Raw genomic sequence first — 24,287 nt, forward strand, 5'->3', positions numbered from 1 at the left:
AATCTGATCATTTCGTGTCCATTCTGTAGGAATTAAGATGCACCAGATTAAACTCCCATTCCTGGCAGTGCTTATCTATGTTTTCATAAAATCCCACTGAAACTGAAAGGACTACTAAGTGGTTTCAAACTGAGTACAGGTAACAAAGTTTGCAGGATCAGAATTCGAAATTGTTTCTAGCTGCAGTTTGGCATAAGAATTGCTAGAATATGTTTTTGTTTCTGTTTGTTTTTCTTTCTTTTTGTTCTAATAGTTAATGTCTTAAAAGATTCTTACAAAACCAACAGAAGCAGGTTCATTCTCATGCCATAATAGCTAATAAAAATGGAATTACATATTCAAAAAACCCATGACATTAGAACACCACCATAAAGTATAAAATGGTTTTGAAGAAGGGAGTCGTTCCATAAAAGAAAACCCTAAAATAATGCAAGTTTCATAGTAAAAATTTCTGTCTGTTTGGGTGCATAATAATAATGAAGATAACTTTGCTAAAATTGTATGGCAACACTGATGACTTTAAAATTTTTGACCATTTTCTATGAGTTATAAATTAATGCTCTAGACAACTACATATACACTTTCAGAAATCTGTTTGTGCGTGTATGTATTAGTATATCTCTAGAATATATTAATATATATTTCTTCAAACAAGAACTCCAAAGCACCTCCCAAATTAAATCAGAACCTTCTCACATACTAACTTGGCTATTATTAAATCACTTGACAGATTTGAAAAGTAAAATGTATTTATTTACATTACCAGTTGATAAAATACATGGTACACTGCAATAGGGCAGCTGTTAACTCAGCTGAAGATAAAATTGATGTTCAAGTGTTCATGCAGATATTTGAATGTGTGATGAGTGAATCTATGTTCTGTTCTTGAGTTTCTTGAGTTTCTCTGTCAGCTAGGTAAGGTTAAAGATTTGCATAAATAATAAGAGCCTAATTTAAATGGTGTTGATTATGAGAATAAGTACAACGTAATGGAAAAATTACAATGAGTGTTATTTTCAGAATCTTTGAAGTTCCTGTCTTATCTTGGCTTGTGGCTCCACTTTGTATGTTTTTCTCATTTTTTTAGTATAATTAGGTTTTTATCTTTCCCTTTAGTTGTTTGAACAAAAATTAGCAGGTAGTGCTGTTGTGAGCTAAGGAGACTGATGGAAAATTTTGACTGAACAACTCCCACCAAATTTTTGCAGTTCTCAGAAGAGACAATTGCTCAGCCAAGAGAAGAGGGGAGAACAAGCAGAACTGGGGGAATTTGTGCTATTGCATGGTTGGGCCCCTTGGATCCGTGGATCCAGTGATGTTTTCTGCTGTGAAATTTTCTTAACGGCATCTTAAATTGGGGGCTTTTTTTTTTTTTTTTGCAGAGCTTTAACAAGATGGGAGGAAGCAGTTGTAGAAGAAATAAAAGTTTCAAGTTGAGGATGGGTTTAGGTATAAGAAAAGCCTGTGCTGGCATCTAAACCGTGGGGATTAGTGCTGAGGAGAGGGATTTACTTTCTTTCAATGCTCCCGGTGCTTTGGGCAAAAGAGAGTTACATCTTCAGTGTCTTGTGACAGGAGAGGTCATGGCCTTGTGCTAAAATTGAGGAGGGTAGTGTGGAGAAAATGTGTGGAATCAGGTGTTCTGAGAGTAGCTTCAGCTGGGAGTGGAGCTGCTGACAGAGCAGTGCTCAGCTCGGGCTTCAGGCTGGGTTTAAAAGGGGAAAAAAAGAGGAACAATGTTTTTAAGCTACTTTGAAGAGAATGAAACAGAAAGCGCTGCTGTGCATAAATGTCACTGTTTGTATTATAAATAGGCATAAATAAATGAGTTCTTGGAGTAGGTAAAATAACCCAAATAAATCCAAATAACAAAGATAACGATCCTGATAGCTACTTAACTTTTTTGGTTGATCGTTGATTAATTAGTTTTGTTCATACCCATTGTTTTTTCTCACTGCTTGGTGTCAGTTTTGCCTTAGTTTGGTATTTGGTCTCCTCTTTGTATAAAATGTGTGAATAAATGTGTAAATGCCTTCCTTTTTCTTTTGTACCTTTTTTTTTAATCAATCACTGTGTATAACAGGTAGTGCTGACGAAAGTGGGTGAACAATGATCACAAAACTGAGTGAGGGGAGAGGAGATGGGCAGTTCTGGTTGTGAAATATCGAGGATGCAGAAGTGTGTTTGTTTGGATAACTTGGGGGGGGGGCATGCAAAGAAAGGCACTGTAGTGCTAATGCAAGAATTACTTCAAAGGGTTGGTGTATGTTTCTAAAATGTTCTTGGGTGTCTGATTTTTTTTTTTTTCCAAAATATTTGCCATTTTAAAGAGTGTTTGATTTAACTTAGCACATAAAAGGAATTTTAGTAGGATTGGGAGTGTTTGTTTTAGCTTAATATTATAAAGGAGGGCATTTGTCATAAGCAGAATTTTAGATTTGTCAGGTGTTCTGCTGTCCCACTATCATGGGATTCTGGGGTTTTACCAGTTGCATGTTTATATGTGGAAAGTAATATGCAGAACTAGTAAATGAAGCAGTTAAACTTATTTAAAACGTTTGCATTTTTCTTCCTTTATCAGAATTTCTTTTTCTATTCACATCATGTGATTTTCTTTGCTCTGTTAATACGAGAAAGTTTATACTTTGTTCTAAAAGTACTTTTGTTTGGTTGGTGGTTTTCTTTTCTCTTTTTTTTTTCTTTTATAAAAAAATAAGTAAAGGCTGTATAGTTTGACAAAAGTTTAAGTTACCCTAGTGTTGCATGGGAACAATGTTTCTTATGATCACAACAGCATGATTAAGTAGGCAATGTTTAGAGTATATTGACATTCAGTGTTGAATTTTGTGCACATGTTTTTTATTTCGTTGAGATATCTGCATGTCATTAAAATGTGGTTCATTTTCTTTTCTCATTAGTTCATTTTTTTCTATGTGGAGACACTGTAATTTATTTTAATTTCATTTTCTTATTGTTAGATTTATTTTTCCTCTGTAGTGACATGTAGAAAGGTATTTTTGGTATCATTCTTTGACTTTCTCAGAGGGTATTATCTAACTGATGACAGGAAAAAAAAAATTTGTTCACATTTGTCGCTTATTTATTGCACATCTCGATACGATTATAATTTTTTCTAATTTGCATGTTACAGAAATGAAGCGAGGACGAGAAAATATTAAATTAAAGAGAGAGAACATAAGCAAACAAGTGGTCTTTGACTGAAATAATAATGTGCATGTTGTTTTCCCCCCTTCTCCCTCCTGCATGCAGGGATTTGGTTTCGTAACTTTCGAAAATAGTGCTGATGCGGACAGGGCGAGGGAGAAATTACACGGCACCGTGGTAGAGGGCCGTAAAATCGAGGTGCATGTTCAAAATATTTTCCTTTTCATCTTTTTTATAAATGTCTGCTTCACTCTCATTTGTTGTTTCAGATGCATCATTGGTGTCTTCTGTGTGCTCCCCCTTCCCCCTTCCCATTGTTTATATATATATTTATATATAAAGAGAGAGAATCTGGCCTTACTTGGGTTTTTTATTATGATTTCTTTTGTAATTATTATTATTATTATTGTTATCATTACTGCTGAAAGGTGGATGAGAGAATTAAAAAAAAAATGAAAGCTTTAATATTTTGAAGTTATTATTTTGGATGTTTTGTAAATCGATGGGTGCAGTAGATTCCAAAAAACAGCCAACAACAACAAAAAAAATTAAAAAAAAAATTGAGAACAACAACAACAAAAAAAAAGTGTGACAGACAAAACAAAAACAAACAAAAGGTTGTTTTTTTCTTTTTCTTTGTTTTCTTTCTCTTTTTTTCTTTCTTTTTTCTTTTCTTTTTTTTTTTTTTTTTGTTTTTTTTTTTTTTTTTTTTTTTTTTTTGCTGCAGGGTTGATGCGGGATCCACAGTGGCTTTCAAAAATATTCAGATTGGGAAAGAAGCATCCAAAAGATCACAGGAAAAAAAAAAAAAATTAAAGAAATTAAAAAAAAACAGACACAAAGCCAGGCTAGAGAGCAACCAATTTCAACATTTAATTTGATGGAAGCCATGAGGTGGCTTGGGTGGCCTGAGCCATCCCTATCTCTAAAAAAACCAGCAGCAATGCGTTTTCTCCTCCCACTGGATCCCCTTCAACACTGCCCTCAGTCGTATCTGTTAGAACTTTAAAAAAAAAAAAAAAAAAAAAAAAAAAAAAAGAAAAAAAAAAGAAAAATTACCAATTGAAAATGCTGTCGTCTTTTGAGTAAGATGTTGCATATTTTGCCTTTTCATTTTCCCCCCTTCGACGGTAGCGCTTAGGGCCCTCACCAAACTCTCAGTAACCATGGTAACTGTATACATACCCATGCTGGCGATGGTGCTGAATGGTAAGTGGAGAAGTCCATCTGCCGTTTCACGTATTTAGCGCTGATATACCACGTGGATTTTTTTGACTTGTTGTATTAAGTTTTCTTGATGCTACATTTTTTTCTATATTGGTACGCCTGTAATTGAGTGTACGTTTTAAGCAAGCCTGGGAGGCACTGATTGGATTGAGGATATGACTTCGTGCACATCTTACTCAGATTGTTAACTCCATATTGTGTTAAATAATGCACCCTCTTTTTATCCTTTTGTTAGCTGTGATTTTAAAGCTTGAATGATTTTGTTAATTCTTGCAATGAAAAAGGCTCTTGTTCCAAGTGTTGAATGCTAGATGTTGCTTTTCCAATGGTACTTCTCTTCTGAAGGGTTATGTTGCACACTGCTAAAATTCGTTTGTCCCTTTTTTGACATTTTCTTTGTTTCCTTGTACCTTGTCTCTTTCCTTTCTACTCCACTGCATGTTCCTTCATATAATCTTTTTCTTTTTTTCTGTTTTGAGTATTTATTGTATCAGTGTTATCATGGAATACAAGCATGCTCTTAAGTCTTAAATTATGCAATACCTTTTAATTTGCTTTTAATGTCTTTTTATTAAAGTTTAAATGATATGATGTTGCTTTATTGAAATGATTTGTAAGTTAAAATGGTTATGAAAGTAAATGTAATTATAAATAGTATGATTTTGTTATGCACCTGTTGCCTTCTATAAATTAAATTGCATTTTATTTTTACATGACTAATAGCAGTAATAATGCATGCATTTAATAGTGACACGGGCCCTCCCTGTAACCCTTTCTAATCCAGTGTTCTATGTGCTTAGGTAAATAATGCAACAGCACGTGTAATGACAAATAAAAAGACGGTCAACCCTTACACGAATGGTAAGTGCATGAAAAAACCCCAGAGCTGGGTTTGAACGCCCCTGCATGTCAAACCTCACTCTGCTGAACTCATGGGGTGTCACCACCTGCATTTCCCGGGGCTCAGGTTTTGCCCAGTGCCCCAAATCATGACGTGACCGGGCAGAAATTCCATAAAATCCATCCCAGCTCATTCACACCCACGTGGGCGTAGCATGCATCCCATTGCCTGACTGGAATCCAACCCCAGAGGCTTTTGTAGAGGAAAAGAGACCTGCCAGGAAAGCTTTCCTCTCTTCTGCCTTTGTGCAGTGGTAATGTTGCAATGAATGATTGGGTTTGGTTTGGGTGAGGGAGGTGGGCAGAGCAGCCAGAAGAATGTCTCTGTCAGGCATGAGATACCTTTTAGCACCAAGACAGGGATCTAGTCAAAGACAACTTTCTGTGTCTTCCTATCATAATTTGTTGGAAGAACAGAGCAACCTATTATTGGGTTCTGCTTCCAGCATTTTGAGGTTTTTTTTTTCCCCCATGGAAAAATCAAAATTCCAAGCCACCTAAAAATAAAGTTCAGTCTAATACTGACCTAAGTTGATGTAATATTGTACATTAATGATAGAAAAATAATCCATAGATATTTGAGGGCTCCAGAAACAATAACTTTTTTAAATATTTCCTTTGGGAGTGTTTGATCACATGCTTGAGTTTTCATTTACTAGTTCAGGAAATTCAAACAAGTTCCTAACTCAGCCATGTCAAACAATGCCACATGAACTGAAGTTAATGGCAATTACTTTTCAGTTTCCCTAGACTGTGTAGTTGTCATTATTTGTGTTTCAATTTAATGCCATTTTTCCCATCCAGTAGAAAGCAGATGAAATCTGCACATTAAGGTTTCCAGAGGTAGATTAGGTTCTTTTCCATTTTGAAATATAATGGATCATATTTTCTGTATTTGATGTCTCATTAGTGAGGTTTTACTAAAACCCAGGGCAAACAGTGGCTTTATTTTTTAATGAAAGGCTTATCATTTTTTCTCAGCACAATGAAAATAAAATAAAGTGAAGGTTTTTATTTGACATGGGATAATTGAGCTAGTTAAAACGATCTGGAGAAGAAAGGTCTGAAATTCCTTATGATTTCTCAGAAACTGTTTTCTTCCTCATTTTATATGTAAATGTGAAACTTGGTAAATGATGCAAATGGGGAAATCTCCTTGGTTTTTACTGGTTTTAAAGCATCTTAGTGAATTTAGTGAAAGAGACACAAGGCTTGACAGGATCACATAACAAGATTTTGTTGCAATACAGAGCATTATACATATGCATATGAGACCATGAACTCTGTCTGCTCTCTTGTAATGATAAAAGTAGTTTTTCTACAAAGGATGATGCATATTTTGTATTCATAGTATCCTAAGGCTACAAAGCTATTCATTAGCAAAGAACACGTTACATATCAGCACACCCAGTGCTGAAGGAAGGGAATGCTGGCAACGAGAGAGGTGAGATTTTTAGGAACCTCGTTTTAGAGGAGGTTCATGTCTGTGCCCTGCACTGCAGGATTACTTAGGCCATACATTATCATTTAGTAATATCCAAAACCAGGACAGCCAAAATCTGCTATGAAGTGTTTCCCACTGGAAGTGTTTTGTTTGTCATTTTCCATCCTGTTCCGTCTCATCTAGATCTCACCAAATGTATGAAATATCCTGTTCAGTGCCTAAAAATTAGCTTTTATCTTTGTGAATCCGTACAGCCAAGGCGTTGCGTGCAGAATGTTCTTTTGCACGCCATTTGAAGGGTATCTACCAAGAAAAACTCTGGTTGCAATGCTTTTTCTGTTACTTTTTTTAATATCTGAGGTCTCCTAAAGTAAACACACAAGGACAATCACGTTCCTCTTGCATAATCATCACAAGCAACAGGGAATGAAGTGTAGACATGCAAGGTGCTTCATTTAGTTTCATCAGTGCCTGTGTTATCAGTCATCCTGGCATGGGATGATTCTAGTTCTTTATCATTGTGTCAGGAATTAACCAGTGCTAGAACTGATTATTTATTAAAGATTATTGTTGTCTAAAGTAAAGGTCTCATCTTTTAAATAAAATATAAGGCTAGTTTTTCTACCAGCACGTTAACATTTGCAAGATTTCTGATGCAGGTAGCCCGAAACAATTTTGTTTGCAACATGCCCGTCGCTTCAGAGCCACTTATTTTTTAATGCCTGGCTTTATTTTTCAAAGAGTATGTTGTGACTGACGTGTTGTTGGCAGGTATTCAAAAAGTAGTTGGGGCACATGTTGTATTATATGAAAACATCAGGCACTGATATTTATTTTCATTTAAAAACAAGATACACACTGTTTTGTCTCTCATTCCTGAGCGCTGCTGGTTGTTCAGTAACAAGGCTCATGTTGTTAATAGGATTGTGGAAGTCAGTAGATTTCGAAACACAAAAACCTAGACTTTTTTTTTTCTTTTTTTAATGTGTGCAGCTTCATTCAAATAAGTTGTTTGCTTTTGTGTCTAAATGATCTTTGAAATAAGTACTCTTTCCACTGACTTTTGACTGCCCCAAATGAACAGTTAATAAATGCTCAGTTGCTAGGAGAGCTTTTCTTTGCGAGTTTGTTATCAGACAGAATGATTTTGATGGCTCACCTCACGCTTTGGAGACAGAACTACCTTTTCTTTGCAAAGAAATTCAGTGTCAGGAGTTCTACTCGTTGGCAAAAATATTTGAGGCATTTTTAGATGTTCCAGCCTATCCTGTTCACAGTTGTACTTTCTTCTGATGCCCATATTGCAATTCAGGATGCTCAGCCAAGTGTTGTAGGGCATGGAGAATTATGGGCAAGTAGATTCAGAGAACTGCAGCAATAAATGGGGGGCATGAAACAGGGATCAGTAAAAGGATAAATATGTTGTAAAGTTTATACTTGTGGTGCCTTGAATTTGAGCCTTCTCTTGCTCTAAATTTAGGTTCAAAATCACAGCTAGTGACTATTAGCACAGTTAAATTCCCTCCCTTACACCTCCGCAAGCAAACAGGAGGGAAGCAAAAGGTGTTGCAGGTTTCTTTGGATAACTCCATGGGGTGGGAGCCTGGGTCAAGCAGAGGGGTTTTTCTTTCCTTGGCTGGTTTTTAAGTTTTAAGCTTTTACAGTCTCAACTTGAGGAGGAGATTAATATTGTGACAGTAAGAAAAATGCACAAAATTACACCCACAGCCGAGAATTTGCCTCCTCCAGCTGCTGCAGTCGGGTTACTTGGCAGCTGCTCGCTCGGATACATCAACTCCCATCACACTTGATTAACCCACACAGCTATGGGCCAGCACATTGTTGGCTGACAAGATAAAGTTAAGTTTAATTACTGTTATTTTCACGATGAATGAAGTATTTCCTCTGTAGGCTTCAAAAAGTTAGATGAGACAGCCGTCACTGGGAGAGTGGTAAGGAGCTGAAATATGAGAGTGCCTTTCAGCTGTGAAGAACAATCTGCCTCTTCCAAGATTTTTTTTTCATCCTCTCAGACAAATTGTGGCACTGTTAGTGTAACTTAGAAGCTGAGAGATGTCTGTCAGCTGCTTTGACAGCAAAAGCTGACAGATCTAGAATTCTGTCCAATCTTTCATTTTGGGTTGTGTTGATCAGTGGTCTTCTGAGGAAGTACTGAATTTGAAATATTGTCTGTTCCCTAAGCTATAAAAAGTTAGAAAGTCTCAAAATTTGAATGATTTTCTATCAAATGAAATTTGGCTAAGAGACATGTTATACCACAATGTCCCTAAATATAATCCTGTAGTATGAAAAATTGAAGGGTCGGGAAAAAACCCTGTGGTATTTTCAGGAGGCAAGACACTTTAACCCTTCTAGGCTGGGCATTTTTCAGCTTCTGTAACTGTCTTTTAGGTGCATAGAGCACCTGCAGTCACTTCTGCAGAGCAGATGTCATGCAGTGCTGCTCCTTACTCTGAACTTAGCCATGAGTTGCCTTTCAAAACCACCCCTCCCCTGTTACTGAACACTTAGTTACTGGTAAGTAGTGACTGTGCATCAGATAGAGACAGCAGTGCCCTGAAAAGGGTAGAAATAGTTTTCTTTGGTGTTGTTACTGACATGTTGCATTACACCTTTTCAGTCCTATAATGCCTTGGGTTTTTATGATTTTTTTTCACTGTCCTTTTGCACTGCATGATATGGCCAAGGCAGAAATAAGCCTATTGTGCATTTAAATTCTTCTAATCTTGGCTTTTGTGATTTTGAAAAAGCCTTGTTGTCACTGTCTTGATTGTATTTTCATTCCAGCAGCAGTTACAAGTCCTATTTTAAGTACCATAGCTCTGGAGTTTTCAAGATGCTTTCTCTCAATTTTTTTTCTTTATTCCCATTTACAAAAGGTACTTCCCACTCCTCTGATTTGAGTATGCTCTAGGAAACCCCTAATTTTTCAGCCACAGTAGTTCAAAATAATTGTTCACTTAAGAAAAAAAAAAAGAAAGTGTGGGTGGGGGGATGTTCTGTGGAGTTTGCAGTTAACTGGGAGTCGATCTTACCTGTGACTGAGCAAAACACAATGATTGGCACTTTACCACAGCTCAGAACACTAACGAGTTTTCCAGTGTTTTCTTTTGCTGTTCTCTTGCCCCTACCCCTCCAACCCCTCCAGCATGGTTGTCTTTAACATCACAGCTGCTTTGCACACAGACCCTGCTCGTGCAGCCAACCTGGGCACTCCAGGCTCAGCTGGAAATGCCACATCAGGTGTGAGGGCACGGCAGTGATTATTTGGAGTTTGGCCAGGACACGCAGTCCAGGAGATCTCCTGGGTCTGTGCTTTGGTTCTATGGTAGCAGTGGGAGAAGGGTGATTATTTAAGACAAAGGCAGTGGCTGCATTTGTGCCCCTTAGAGTTGTGCAGGATGTGACTGAAGCATTCCCAGTCTCTCCCCAGCACTGTGTGTGTCTGCAATTGTCCTGTTCCAGCGCAGACAGTCGGGTTTACAAATGCAGATGGACAAAGTCCCTGGCATTTGGCTGGATCTCACATCTTCTTCATGTCACAACAGACATTTCCACACTGTGTCTGTGCTTTCATTTTTCCCAGAGTGGAATCAAAGTGCTCTGATTATTTGGTTGCCTTGTAACCCCCACTAACAAATGCTTATCAGAATTTTTGTGTCCGGTGAATGGACTGTCTTGCCCTCTCTGGACTAAGAACTGATGTACTCTGATACTACAGGGTACAGGGATACCTGAACTAGTGCTGACTTCATTCCACAGCTTAAGGAGTAAGTCCATGGCAACTGTGCATTTCAGCCAAGGTAGTTCACCTGGTCATCCACCCCAGTGCCATGTCTGGAGAATGCCTTGTTTCGTTACTTATTTCCATACAACAGTCTGATATTAAAGATCAGTAATCAAAGATGCCTATAAAAGTTTCATTCAGATGACCTTTCTTGAAGCCTTTTTATCTGTTTATTTCTATACAATGATAATTATTATTATTATTATTATTATTATTATTATTATCATCACCAATTGCAATATTAACTCCATTGTGTTTTTATATTTGCTGCAGGCTGGAAATTAAATCCAGTTGTTGGTGCAGTTTATAGTCCAGAGTTCTATGCAGGTAAGGATTGTACTATAGTTGTCCATGCCATATTTTATTTTAGTATTCTTTAAAATATGCAAAAGTACAGAATATGTGTTTGGTGTGAGGTTTGATTTCTTTGTGTGATTTCACATTATCTGCAAGTTATTTACAGATTTGTGATGCAGGATTTTAAGTTACTTGGGCATACTAAACTTTATATACAAGATATATGAATACCTTTTTATTGGAAAGTAGGTAGTATAGCATGAAATGTATTGCAATATCCCAGTCCCACATGAGATTTTATTTTATTTATATTTTATTTTATATTTCAGTATTGTCACTTTCCTCCAGGAATTATTTAAACCTAGTGAGCAACAGCAAAAAATCTTATCTATAAAAATCTTTGGTTTCTATAGATATGCAGGTAGACACACACAGCTATGGACTATTTGTGTTCATAATGGTTTTTTGAACATATTTCTTTTAAATTTTATATTTAGTTTTTCAGTTTCATATTTTTGTATTTAAAATCTCTATTATCACTTGAGTCTTCAGTGAGACTGAATTCTGATCCTGGTTGCAATTTGGAGTTAGAGAGATCCAGTCTTTTTCTGCTGGAATTCAGTCATGGCAAGCATCAGTTTCTAAATGTGCTTTAGCAACAAGATTGAAAATAAACTTAGTTGTACTCCAAAACCCAGTTGATTTCAGAGGAATTTGGATCCTGCCCATAAAGAAATCAGGAAAGCATTTTTCGTGGATGGTAGTTAAGCTTGGGAAGAGGTTGCCCACAAAAGCTGGGGAATTTCCACTCAGGGAGTTATTTGAGTCTCCACTAGACAAAGCTGAAAACTTTTGTTACTTTGAGGGACTTGGAGAGATAAAAATTGTTGAAAAGGTCAGTGTTACAAATAGATATTTATTGTTTAAAAAAAGCTACCTGTAATACATGCAGTGCCTCTACTGAAATAGATAAAAATGTTCCAATTAGGATAAAAGTGGCAAAGTATAATAAAAATACTAACCTGGCATTCATGGGATTGCAATATTTAGTGTAGGCAGAATTTATTTCCCTCCCTGATGAATGTCTAAGTTGAAAACAGGAATTTAACATTGATCTTGTTTGAGCAGTTAGTGAACCAACCCTGAACCTGCATAAATTAGAAAGTCAGAGTTATTAGTCATTTTATATAAATGACTTTGTGTTAATGACAAATATAATAATATTCCCATAGTACAGTAATCAATTTTCTAATACGTATGCAGAATTAACAATCTGACTTATAATTGTCTCATGAAGTAGGGCATGAAGAGTTCACATAGTTTGTAAATTAAAATCAATATTTTCAATCTCTCCTGAAGGTAATTTTCCTAATTTACTGGACTTTTCCCTAACATTTATTTTGTCTTTTAATTATAAAATGGCAGGTTATTGATTTTTTTGTATAACCTCCTAAAGTCCCAAGTGCATTTTTATTGCCAACACTAGGGAGGTGTTTGCCCTTCTTAATGAGAATCTTTAATTACCATTAGAAGAGTATTAATTTAATTTTATGAATTATGACATGCGCTCTACCGCACCTATGCAGAAAGTTCTATCAAGATGCTTCATTTATTTCAGGGTTGGTTTCTTTTCTGTTTATGCATGCAGACAGTTTTATGTTTGGGTTTTGTTGATTTTTTTTTTTTAATGAGTGTCAAATGCATATTTTTTATATTGACTCAAAGATGACTTTCTTTTAAACAGTTTAGTTCAAATCTCTTAAACTGATTTAGGAGATTTTTAGACGCCCCAAAGTTGTTAGAAAATGAAACAGTAAAAGAGCACTGCCATTGGAATAGAACACTGCAACATATCTTTACTTTTGGGTTCCCCCCCCACTACCTTTGTTAGAGAAGAAACAATTGCACTTTTGAAGATGATAGAATTAGAAATGTGATTTTTAAGGCAGTGAAAGTTCTAGTTATTTGGTTTAATTATTGTCTCCAACACTGTCGGGATAAAATCGCACCAACTTTTTCACAGTCGGTGCAAGAAGTTCCTTTTGCTCCTTAATAAACGATGAAAAATTTGGCCACTTCTGAAATAAAGATGATACATTTGCAGAGAAACTGTTGATTTAAAGTACCTTTAATCTTCATAAATAAGTGAAAAACAGAAGGTTATACAAAGCTGTCAGGATGGCACTGATGGATGGCAAATTCCCCCGTTCCTCAATTGCCGGAGAAGACACACGCTGCAAGGCTGAGCCGTATTGTACATCATAGCTGCCAACTCATTCCTGTGATTAAATATTCCATCAGTGCGGGCTGGAAGGCGGTAAAGCTTAACAAGATTCATAAGATGCACCACTTGAATACACATAACTCACTTCCTTGGCTGGAGAGCACCCCGCGTGCAAAAGAAAATTAGAATTGAGTTAAATTACTCCATAAGACAAGATCAATAGAGAAGGGAGAAGATCCCCTAATGCAATGCAAATCTAAGATATAGTTATGTCCTGACAACTTGAAGCAGACAATTAAAGTCAAATAGGGAGGAACGCAATGTAAATCAACCCTAAAACCTTGAAGATAACGGTAAACAGTAGGACCAGTGACATGATTGTTATAGCTCAGCTTTTTTTTTCCCCTGAGTGTTCACTTGTGTGAAGGAAAACCTTTATGGAGGAAACGCGTGACAGCTAAAAATGGAGCCGACAGGATGCGTGGCAGGTGCACAACAGACACTATGAAAGTAAAGTATTACTTGGGGACTGCAAAATACTATATATTTACAAACCACTATAGATTTTTCTTCCTGGGTAGCCCTTCGAAGGCTGTTTTTGTGACTGTGAAATTCTCGTGCTGTAGTAAATTAGAACCCTCTGGAAATATGGCTGTGGTAGTGTTAGTATGGATTTCCAGTGACATGTTCATGAAGGGCCCCTTGAAGGCTGCTCTGCAATTCCAAGGTCTTGCAAAGCTCCCTGATGGCTGCTGACTGTGGATGTGTTGGTGAACATACTCCTGCCCTTCCCACCACTCCACTGGGGAGCCTTAAAATGATATTTCATAGAAAACAAAAGGACAGGGATTTTTTTTTTTTTCTATTTATAATCTCCGGATTTTCACAGCATTCCACTTTTCCACATATGATAATGAATAGAAATTTTTTTAAAACTGACTTATGTCCGCTCTCCCTCTATTAAATAAAGGCATACTATTTAAGGTGGTTTTCCTCCTCATGAGAAAGAAATGCTTAATGAAGTTATGATTTCCATTTCAGCTTATCTTTTCCAGTAAACTTTTTATCAAGTTCGTAGGCAGGTCCTAATGAGGAAATTTGTAAGAAACACTGTGTGATTCATCTCACAAACTCTTTGTGTAAACTGGGACAAATTTTTCATTTATTTCTGTATCCCTCCAGTTTTAAATACATCCCAGAGTGACCCATAGTTTTGCTATATTCAACTAGAGTCTGTTCACTTCCCCTAAACACTCATTTATGGCTGAGAAAATACAGATTTCCAGCTGGGTTTCTTTACTAGGTGTACTCTGGTTCTTTCTTTCTTTCTATGGTTTGTTATAATATAATTTTTACCTGCTTATTTTTATATAGTGTATACTTTATCTGTAATAACTAGCCTTCCTTTCAGCCTCAGGCAGTCTGAAAGACAATTTCTCTGCTGTTCCTTTCAGTTATTGCAGATCTTTTTGTTTCCCTCTTTTGTTTTTTTGAATGATGAATTTTTGAGCAACCTCCTGCACTCTCCTTATTGAAATACAGAATATTGTTGCACCTGTGTTACTACAACAGATCAGTCCTTTAAAGCAAGTAGCTTGAGACACAGTAAGGCCATTTTAAAAGACTTTGTCATTGATGGCAGAAAATATATTTGTTATACCTGTTGGAGAGGCTTCTTTTTGGCAGATGGGGGAAAAGATGTTTTAGAAATTACCTGGAAATCTAGTGAATGCTCAGAGAACACTGTGACTCACATGAGAAAATACTCTTGTCTGATCACATCCAACAAACAGTATTTCAGGAATTTCCAAATTTAAGTTGTCAGTGGAGAAAGAAAGGACAGAAGACTAGTGCTGAAGAACCCTTAGAACAAGTCATGGAGCACAGCTTGGTGACAAGTAATAGATCCCATTCTCGTTTTACTTAAGGGACTGTTATTTCCCCTGAATAATGATGTATTTCTAGAAGTTTTTCAGAAGGGAGTTTCAAGAGTCATCCTACATAGCCCTCTAGTTGTAGCCACTTCATAAATAGTCTTAACCAGTGAGGACTATTGTAGGCACCCAGTTCCCTGGGCAGTGAGTAGTTATTATTCCAAGGACACTGGCAAAATTTCCCTCATCAGTTAAAATGAAAGAGAAGGAAAGAGCTTATGTTTTTTTAGCTATTTTATATGCCCTCAGAAGACAGAGAAGTTTTAGATGCCCGGGGCTTTTTGGCATATTGTGGATTTGGAAGGTAACAGTGCCTGCCAACAATCAGGTTTTGTAACAAGCTTCCTTTCACAAGTTTGTTTAAAAGTTTTAAATATCATGTTATATATAATTAAGAAATACTCTAGTAATATATATCAAAATATGCACTCAAATAAGAGGAATCCAGGGGAAAAGAGGATTCCTGTACATTTGCTAACACTAATTCTCTTTGTTCATGTCTTAAAGCATCTATTTCTGGAGTGTGAGAGCACCTGGGATTCATTTCATCTTTATAGTGTTTCTGTTTGAATTTAAATGAGTCTTGCATAAGCTCAGCAAATACCCTAGAAACACTTCTCAGTGAAGATGTTTGGAGTTTGTGAAGCTGAATTATATGCTTGCACAGCAATTCTAATCCTGGGGTAAAAGTTCACTGTACCATATCTCTAAAGCATAATTATAGTGGAAACTGGCTGTCTGTCACTACTTAGATTAATGCATTTTACAAGTTGATTACACACACTCGGATTTGAACTTTGCTAAATAAATATATTTTCAAGATTGCTAGATAAGAAGTTTAAATAATTTTCTAACTACAGTTAAATAATTATTTTTTAATAGTCCACCTGTTATATAGATGCTCCTTTTCAAAGCATAGAACCATGCTGTAACTCTTGTTTCACAACTCATAGTGTTAAAGTACCATCATACAAATGATGACATCCTAGCTAGATTAACAGCTAATGCTTTTCTAAACTCTGTGGAGCTGTTACAAGCCATTATAGTGGATATACTGATTTATGGAAGATGAATAAAGCCAGTAGAAAAATGGAATTCAACATTTGTACTAGGTATTTACACACACAAAAAAAGTCCGGAATTAATTATGCTTTATGCTACAGTATAATTAGTTTTTCATTAAAATGTATACCCTCATGTTAACTGAACAAGGATTATTCAAAGAATAATGCCAACGACTTATTTTTTGAAATATTAATTTAGTCAATTGGTTATATGTTTAAATCTGGAGCAAGATTAATCTACCTTTATTCCCCATTGTATGGAAGTCTGCACATTTTAAAGAGAGCATCACAGATACTGTGTCAGTGTTATCCTTTTAAAGGTGATTCTTTTGGATGTATATTTAATCACACAGTATACACTTAGGCTTTCACACTGTTCTTATAGGATCTCTAAAAAATTCTATAGACTTGATTATTTGATAGTAAATCTTGAACTGTAGATAGAGCTTTATACCAGAAGATGGAGAATGGTTAAGAAGGGAGTTCCTGCTTCTTCAGTGTCAAAGTTGGGAAATTTTTGACCCCACCCTGGTATGGAGGAATCATTTGATACAGGATTATGATGAATCTGTGCACAAACAGAAACTGGACAAAGAGAAACTCTGTATTGCCCAAAAGTTGGAGCAGGGAGGTGTCTGGGGGTGGTTGGATCAGTTTTCTTGATGGTACAGTCTTGCTGAGACGTAGGTCTTGATCTGCTGACCATGTTTCTCCTAATTCCACATAGCAGGAGCTTTGCCTTGTTTGTTTAAATATTACTTTACTAAACCAAAAGAAAGCATTCTGATCAAGCAGGAGCTCTACTGTCCTTTCTTTGTCATTGCATTGCTTCTACTGCTTGTATGTTTTTGTTGTGGATATAATTGATCAAATTTTAAAGGGCTAAAAAGGAAGTTAAGTGCTGTGCTTTACTCACAAAGAGTACTCACATTTTTTGAGGAAAAATGATACTTGGGCTTCTCTGATTTAAACATCATTCTGGTGCTAGGTTAAAAGATGTTCTATGGCTTCCTGATTAGTGACAGACCCAAAAATAAATTAGGTAAGATGACAGCCTCTCCAGACTGTGTGTCATGTAGGTTTAGAGTCTGGATATAAAACCAGCTGTTCTATAGCTGCTGTTGCTGTCTCCCAATTATTTGCCAACACAGGTGAGTCTGGGTGGGCACTGCCTGGACCTGAGGTCAAGGCTGTAATATGTGTGATGGGTGTCTAATAGATTAAATTGGGATTGCAATCCAAGTATCAGCCATGGATTTATGTAAAAAGCAGTGGCTTAGGAATCTCTCAAAGGAAAATTTAAGACAAACTACAAGGTTATCACTAAAACACTTGTTTGTTCAGAACTGGGTGGGATATTTGCAATGCTAGATAAGTTAATAGCAGTTATGCAGAGGAATAAATTCCTCTGATTAGAAGAATAACAAAGTTAGGAAGATCCACGCGTTAGGATGGACAGTCAGGCAGACAAACTATTCTGAAATGCAAAATAGTAAAGTAATATATGAAATGTAAAGTTAATACCCTTAAGTGGAATGGAAAACAACTCTGCTGTGTGTTAAACCTTAATTACATCTGTCAATTAATGCTAAAGCAGCTTATGGTTAATTGTATTCCAAACATATAGCTGGTGTTTTCTGTTCCATCTCATGCATTTTTTTCCCATTTTGGGCATTGGATGGAGAAACCCCATATATTTGCATTGCAATTGCATTTCATAATACTTACTGAGAGTAAATTTCAGAATACAGAGGTTTTCATTCAGTCATTTATGGATCTAGCTGAGATGGGGCTGTGCTTTACAAGCTCTGTCAGTTTGGTTCTTTCAGATTTTCTTTGGAAATTTCCAAGCATAGAACTGCTTCTAATAAAAGTGAATGTTTTGGAAAGTTTGGAAACATTGCATTACCATTTTTTAATGGTTTTTCATGCTCCTGAAATTCTGAAATCTGACTGGTCTAGGAAAGAAATAAACCAGCTAAAGCCAGGATTATGCATGATGATTCAATTTTTGCTCTTTTATATTCTCAGCTTGTCATTCAGAATAGAATTTTGTTTATAAGTCAAAACCAGCATTCACTGGTATAAGCAAATAGAACTGAGGGATTAGTAATTTGCATGTCTGCATCTAATTGCATTAGATTTGCATCTCTGTCTTATAGATTTACTGAAATAGGTAATTTACACAGAAAATAGTGTCTTGACACAATATGAGGGGATAAAGCATAAACACATCCACTTGTAATCCCTCCAGGGCCATGTTGAAACTGCAGTGTTTGTGTTTGGGCAGAAAGGCTCCAGTTTCATTTATTCTGTGATTCTATTCCTGTTGCAATCTTTATTCAACAGGCAGATGTATGAATGTGACCCGTTTTAGTTATCAGCAGAACATAAGTGTATTTTGTATATTCTCAAGTATCCAATTTCAAGAACAGTATAATACCAACTCAGAGTTTATATTTATGCTTCAGGATTTGTCTCATGTTTGTTTCTTTAAAGTTACAAACGAACAAAAGTAAGGTTACAGTGAACCAAGAGTAACCATCATTTACCTGCCTACCTACTGCATCTGCTAGGAGCACTTGGAAAGGTTAGGAATAAAGATTGGATTTGTCAAAATCCTGGACAATTTCAGTGGGACACACGTCCCAGTGCAAAATAATGGCAGTGAATATCACAGAATATCAATTTATATGCACCTGAATTTGTAGAGGTGTATCCTGCAGTAAACATATTTTGTAGAAAAGTTACATTTATGGGCAATCCTGACACCACCACTCCAATGTTTTTACATGACTTCATGGTGCATTTCCCAGTTTTAGACTTTTCTGGTGACAATATGTGGATAAGAATTTACACTTGTATGCCAATGATAAAACTTCACTTACAAGCACAGGCAAACTCTCTAAGCATGGTACATATTTTGGTACAAGCAGCAGCTGAGTTTGTGTGATACCGTAATTTCATTTTGGCTTCCAGACAGGGAATGTCTATGGCTGGTAAATAATTTTTGAATTATATTTGGGAAGGAAAGTTTATTGCAACTGTTTTACTTTGTGAAGGGCATCATTATTTGATTTTTTCCTGCTATAGAGCCCGTCTAGGTTAAGGTTGGCATGTTAATTAAAACACAAACGAGTCAGACACACCGTGTGTGTTTTTAAACTGGCATTGCTTTGCCACATACCAGCAGTGTCGTGGCACAACCAAAATCTGCCAGTAAAAATGCCAAGCTATTCCTCTCAAAACAATCTTTGAGACTTTTAATAGATCTCTCGTGGATCTTCAGTGGGTAAACCTTCAAAGCAACTCATCCTGTCGGGAGGAAGGAAAAGGATGCAGTTGGAGGAGCGGGGCTTAAAAGGATTTGCCACTTCCCAACTCCTGTGCTGTCCACAAGCTCTTTGTAGGTCTAAGGCACCAGGGTACATCCTGCTGGTAGGAGTTTGACCAGTTGTGTGTGATATGTCAGGTCCTGGAGAAGGAGAGGTCCTTTTTACTGTGGGATGAGTTATATAATGAAGAGAGGAGAAGAGGTGGGGAGAAGGAGACTTTGGGGACTTATCTTTCACTAGAGCTGCAAATTTTGTTGCTTGTCTGATTTTTACTTACATGATAGTAACACCTTCCAGTCCCAGAATATGACTTAGCACACTGGATACTGCACATTCACAACAAGGGAGAGAGGTCTGATTCCCAAAAGCTGGGAAATGATATGGCCAACAGAGAATAATTGGGATGGTGGCTCACAAATGATATTTGTTGTAACATGCATTGCTGTTCCCTGAGTTCATTGAGTATTGAGGTGACACTCTGAGAGGTGATAATAAAGAAACCTGCACTATGCTTAGAAAAGTGATGGAAGGAAAATTAACATCTTAAATAGTTTTTTTGAATAGAGAGATCACAGAAAATGTCTTGGAGACAAATACCTTCACCACCTATTTTTTTGTGTGTTGGTGGGGTTTTATTCCCCTGTTTTTAAGTGTGAGGTTATATGTGGGTCAGGGACTTACTACCTAGGTGTGTGTATAGAGCAGACCCTCATTCTCATTACTGGTAGCAAGTACACACAGGTTGTTCAATAATTGAATGTATTTCAGGTTTGCTGTCAGAAGGCAAGATGAAAACAGGTTTGGACTTATGGAACTCACCTTTAGATATCAACTACTTTAGGTTCTTCTCCCTACCCTCTTGTTTAACTGAAGCTATATATATATAAACTTTGGTGGGATTAAACATAGGTTTTATTTGTATTTTTAGCATATTGGAAGAAAGGAGGTGTGTGGTTTTGCTACTTTAGTCCTTGTTAATAATGGATGAAACACACAGTCCTCCCTGAGTGGTTGTGTTAAAATCTGAAGAGTATTATTCCTTTATAGAGATCCCAAATAACTGAAGGCCCTCACAAAACCCTTTTTTTTTGAATTAACAGCATATTTAAAAGCATACTAAGGCTGTGTAGTTTGACTATTGATAATGAAGGGCTAAGAGAGCACTTAACAACTGTTATGTATTCAAGACAGAGGCTATAGAGGCTCTCTTTAAATTCCCTAGTCAGAAGGGACAATAGAAGCTAACATAAGCTATTACTGTACAACAGGAGCTTTTTATTAGGTGTTTCTGATCCATTTCTGTGATTTTGAAATAATCCATCATAGAACAATAGTTCAGACCAAAACAAAGATAATGCTATTTCTGTCTGAAAAGGCCAATATTAAATTACACTGTTAGAGCAGCAAATCAAGAGCGGACACAGATTGCTTATGAGGATCTTTGATACACTTGCAAATCTCCTTATTTGTTCATGACAGATGCAGCTTTACAGTTTTCTTCATGCATTGGCCCCTGGAATGTATAGGAATAATACTTGTTGCAAAAGGTGTGGAGGACAACAGGGATCAGAATGACCAGAACTAACCCAGGAGGAAGATTGGGCTCCCCAGCCGGGTTGGGAGAAGGAGAAAATGAAATAACAATCACTGATCAGTTTATAATAATCTAGTCAAAGTGGGACATAAATAACATTAGTTTTTATTAACTTTCTCCTGTGGTTTTGTTTGGATTTTTTTGTGGTAAATAGTATTATAGAGTGTATGAACTGGTACTTAGTTGTGAGAAGCAGTAAGAGGCTCCTTTTGGTGACACAATATGATAAATATGCATAAAAAGCAGCTGCTTTACCTGGAAAGCTGGGAGTACAATGGATTAAAGTAATGTAATCATCACTAAATCTCCTTGCATGTAGTAAGTTCCTTAGTTCCTATGTTACAAATTCTCATTTTAGCTACTTGTGCACTAATACCTAGTGAAGACCAGCTCTGCATGTTGGCTTGATGAGTTCCTGCCACTGAAAATGCTCCTGTGATTACCCTTTTGCTGGGGTGGCAGCACCAGAGAACTCAGCACCACTGTCACTTTTGAGTTGTCCAGAGAGCTTTATTTGAAGGTGTGGTTCTTTAGGAATCCTGGAGTGAGTGTAGAAAATCAGTTTTCCCCTGTGTTTCACTTTATGTCCCAGGGCAAACCCCCAGTAAGTTATGGAGCTCTACAGTGCAGCTTCTGTCCTCTTCTGTTTAGTGAACCCCCCAAAAAACAGTAAATTGAAAACTCTTGGTTCATGACCTAAAGTACTAAAGCCCTATCCATGGTGAGGTGGTGAATTGTAAGCTCAGGTTCTCAAAAATGATATAGAAACTTTAAACCATCACAGTACTACAGGTTTCTAGAAGTTTCACCTGCTTCCTGTGACAGGAGAGAGCTGTGCCCATGACCAGGGCCTTGCACCACTGGTGATTTTAGATCAGCAGCCTGATTTTGGCTAATGGAATGCCTTTATGTTATTTCAGTTTATACTTCCACAAACAATGCCGTGAAAGATTCCTGCTAATTGTGTAAATTCTTTAAAACTAACTCCAGATCTTTACTTTTAAGCTGTCTGTAGTGCTGGATACCCAGTGGGTCCAGTTAAAAGCTATTTTTAACAGAAGTGGTTTAAAATCCTTTATAATTTACTGGAGAGTCCACCTGTTGTTGATCTTGGGTACTACTTGGCTGAGTATTTGAGAAATACAGTGAATTTTGTGCTGTGACTTGCCTGAGGCAGTGAGTGCTCTGTGCAGCATCACCTGTATATTTGGTACTTCCACTTATGCTCTGTAGATTAGTTTATATGAATCATGTACATAACTGTACACAAAAACTTATTTTTGAAAGTATGAAAAAATCAGGAGAATACATTTAATCAGATGTCTTGAAACCACTGGGAACTGAATTTTAAGTATTCTAAAAATATCAATGACTTCGCATAATTTTTATTTTTTTTTTCCACGGCCCTGCATATTTTTAGAGTAATTATTTCTCAAAATAACTACAGTGCTTCAACAAAGGACCTAATCAAACAGCATGTTCTTAATCATGAACTGTAGGAGAAAACAGTGGAGGAAGAGAAGGATGAGCGGGAATAGTCTTTGATCTTGAAAAGTGGGGTTTTGTCCCCAGCCCGAGTGGCAGGGCTGAGAGGTGGATCTCTGCAGGGGTGTGAGCTGATTCTCAAGGAGAAAACATCAGCCTGAAATATGCTGGGACAAGATGGGATTGGAGAAATAAAGATGAACTCTCGTATGACTGACATTTTCTGAACTTCATCAGCTCCATGATATTATTAACAGTTCGAACAGAAATGTTACGAACTTTATATTAAAAACCCCTTTATTCCATCATGCTAGAATTTAGTATTCTGGAGGAATTTTATTTTTTTCCATTGGGGAATTTATAGATTGTTTCTGTGTTCTGAGGTTTATCCAAGGTCTTATTGTAAATAATTCAGTCTTCCCTCAGTTGTATTAATCACAATTTAAATATTTTTAATACCAAAATTAGATGCAGCAGAAATAATCTTTTCTTACAAAAGTAGATTAAAAAAAGTTCATGTTTTTTCTAACAAAATCTAATAATAATGTTTTAGTTATCAGTGTTAATTTTATGTACAAATTCGTAGGCAGATTGTCAAAATATAATTAGAAGGCTCTATGCAAGAAATTAAATACACTCTAGTAGCACAGATGAAAAAAGCATCTGTTTTGAAGTACTTTCATTAAAAATTAGAAGACTAGAGTAGGGAAAATGAGATTTGTGGAGATGAAATCTGAAAAAATGTAAGAACTGGAAAATACCTATGGAACATGGAGCAAGCAAAGTGTCATCTGGGATTTATGGTGAATAATGTACACAAGCTGCCATCTTTGATTTCTAAAAGCTTTTTTGTTTCTATATTTACAAATTATGCTTCAAGTCATTATAGTTATCTATTCTTAAAACCTAATGAAAGTGCCTGATTTTCCTGATGTGTTTCTCTCAGCTGGATGAACCTCTGGGTCTTCACCTCACTTTCATTTTCAGCCTTCTGCAATAGCCCAAGTTTTGAAGCCTCTCTGGTGTTATATCCATTAATATTCCAAAGTACACATTCCTGGTGTCAAATGAGTGTGTGGATTGAGCCTGTTTATTTGGTAGTCTGAAAATACTGCTTTTAATTAGGATCTCAATGGGTGCATGTTCATTTGACAGCTTCCACTTGTGGATTTTTTAGAAAGTTGAGAGGGATAGATATTGATATAATCAAATATTTGCTGTCTTAAGGGAGGGGAAAATTAGCTTGTTTTCTCTTTCATTTTAGTAGTGAATGGCTGGAAAAAAGCAAGCATTTCTAAATTCTGTCATTTAAGGGTGTGCTGTTGTCTGGGAAGTTAAAAAGCATAGTAATTAACGAGATTTCCAGTGGTCACAGTCTTAGCTAAATTGCATAAATGACAAGAATTATTTTTATTCAGCGTTTCCCGTATTTCTCCTTCAACTGACAGTTGCAAGCAATAATCAGAGAACTGGTTAATGGCAGAAAATGTTTTAAAAATATTTTTTGAAAGAACTCTGCTCTGGTAACTGAATGCAAGTTGGGAATTGTACTTGTAATACTCAATGGAAAACCTGCCTACCACTTGTAAGGAATCTGGTCCTTTCAAACGTGTTGGACTGAACTCTGTGGAGTTGCATCGTATGTCAATGCACAACCACTGAAGTTTCACAAATCTCCATATAAATTTAATGCCTTTGAATTGTGTGATTCACAAATCCTGACAGCTTCAAGTATGTCAGGGGGTGTGTATATATAATTCCATGTGTGTATATACAGATATATGCGCATATATCTGCAAAACCAGATGTG

The 24,287-nt window shown here is 36.5% G+C and overlaps 1 protein-coding gene across 33 annotated transcripts in view; it reads left to right on the forward strand.

Moving 5' to 3' along the window:
- The window catches only part of RBFOX1 (RNA binding fox-1 homolog 1), a 1,156,483-nt gene that overhangs the window by 1,065,375 nt on the left and 66,821 nt on the right, over positions 1-24,287 (forward strand). For all 33 annotated transcript variants that reach the window (XM_027750818.2, XM_027750820.2, XM_027750821.2 and 30 more), the window contains 3 exons: positions 3,271-3,363; positions 5,193-5,253; positions 10,818-10,871. In XM_027750818.2, coding sequence (XP_027606619.1) covers positions 3,271-3,363; positions 5,193-5,253; positions 10,818-10,871 — 208 coding nt within the window. The remainder of the gene's footprint in view (positions 1-3,270; positions 3,364-5,192; positions 5,254-10,817; positions 10,872-24,287) is intronic.

The sequence above is a fragment of the Pipra filicauda genome, unplaced genomic scaffold (genome assembly GCF_003945595.2).
Source record: "Pipra filicauda isolate LSUMZ 115617 unplaced genomic scaffold, ASM394559v2 scaffold73_size2923735_pilon, whole genome shotgun sequence".
NCBI classification, from domain to species: domain Eukaryota; kingdom Metazoa; phylum Chordata; class Aves; order Passeriformes; family Pipridae; genus Pipra; species Pipra filicauda.